The 1,597-nt window shown below is 35.3% G+C and overlaps 1 protein-coding gene across 1 annotated transcript; it reads left to right on the top strand.

The window, feature by feature from the left end:
- The first annotated feature begins 261 nt into the window (after positions 1-261).
- On the top strand, positions 262-1,194 carry LOC131478285 (putative vomeronasal receptor-like protein 4). Its single transcript, XM_058656864.1, has one exon. The coding sequence runs from the start codon at positions 262-264 to the stop codon at positions 1,192-1,194; it is 933 nt and encodes a 310-aa protein (XP_058512847.1).
- The last annotated feature ends 403 nt before the right edge of the window (positions 1,195-1,597 follow it).

Raw genomic sequence — 1,597 nt, forward strand, 5'->3', positions numbered from 1 at the left:
CTTTGTTACAGAATTATTTTGAATCCACAAATAGGATTTCAAAGATTAATGACAAAATTTTAGGCATTATAGAAAAAGTAGTGAAGAATTTTTACTACCAAGAATTTCTGTTAAGCATTCAGATTTTATAAAATTAAGTGGGTAAAACAAAAATAATGATTTTTGATGGGTTTCATGATAATATGAGCATCCCTGATAACATGAGGTCTCTTTTCAGATATATGAAATATTTTCAAGTATGCTGGGTGAACAGTCTCCACTATGTTATCTCTGAAAACTGTATATTTTTTTCAAGCTAGCATTGGAATCTTAGCCAATGCCATTCTCCTCATCTTTCACTTCCTCACAATCTACCAAGTCTATAGGCCAAGACCCACTGATATAATCACCTGCCACCTGGCTTCTGTCCACATAGTGATGCTTCTTACTGCACTGGGTCTTTTATCTGAAAACGTGTTTAAATCACTGAATTTTGAAAATGAATTAAAATGTAAGCTTTTGACCTATGTAAGTCGGGTGATGAGGGGTCTATCCATCTCCACCACCTGTCTCCTGAGCATCGTTCAGGTCATCACCGTCTGTCCCAGCTCCTTTTGCTTGTCAAGATTTAAACATAAACTCACAAATTATACTATCATTGCTTTAATCTGTATTTGGTCCGTCAATTTGTCTTCCAACAGTAGCATGATAAGCTACACTGTGACTCATTCCAATAAGAGCAATCTACTCAATGTCAGTAAGTACTGCTCCCTTTCCTCAATGAACTCCATCATTAGGAAAATATTTTTCATGCTTGTATTATCCCAGCGTGTTTTATTTGTAGGACTCATGCTGTTGTCCAGCATGTACCTGGTGACTTTCTTATGTAGCCATCAGAGGAAGTCTGAGTACCTTCACAGCATGAGCATTTCCTCAAGAATCTCCCCAGCAAAAAGAGCCACCTGTACTGTCCTTGTGCTGGTGAGCTTCTTTGTGATTATGTACTGTGTGAATATGACCATCTCATCCTTCTCAATTATGCTGTGGAAATATGAACCAGTAGTCTTGGATATTCAGATTCTTCTGGGGAACGTCTATTCCGCTTTCAGTCCTTTGTTACATTTTAGTTCTGATAAACGAATACTTGGTCTTCTGAAAAAAATTATTGATATGACAATGATTGTAACAGTTAATGTAGCAAGTCTGAAAATGTAGTCTGTTTTCCATGATATTTTTAAATCCATAGTTTCTTAGGTAATATCAATGTTCAGAATTTTGCTTATTTTAACTTGTGTTTAATTATTTTCACTCTGACATTACGAACGTCTATATGCCTCTCCTAGTTCAAAGATTCCATGGCATTGAAGATTCTGCCTTTTGTACTTTTCTTACTTTGAGTAGGAAGCATTTTCTGAGTTTGCTCTTATGAAGCTCATTTTGACATCAAATTCTTATTTATTACTTCAGAAAGTAATCTAAACTTACTTCTGATTTGAAGCCTACTTACGTATTATCCAGTTTATCTGTGGTGGTTAATATTTGATTTTGTTTTGACACTGCATAATATGTGGGATGTTTACTCTTGTTTTTGTAGATTGTTTTCCTTTTCTCAGTGAAC

This window comes from Ochotona princeps, chromosome 2 (assembly GCF_030435755.1).
Source record: "Ochotona princeps isolate mOchPri1 chromosome 2, mOchPri1.hap1, whole genome shotgun sequence".
Taxonomy (NCBI): Eukaryota; Metazoa; Chordata; class Mammalia; order Lagomorpha; family Ochotonidae; genus Ochotona; species Ochotona princeps.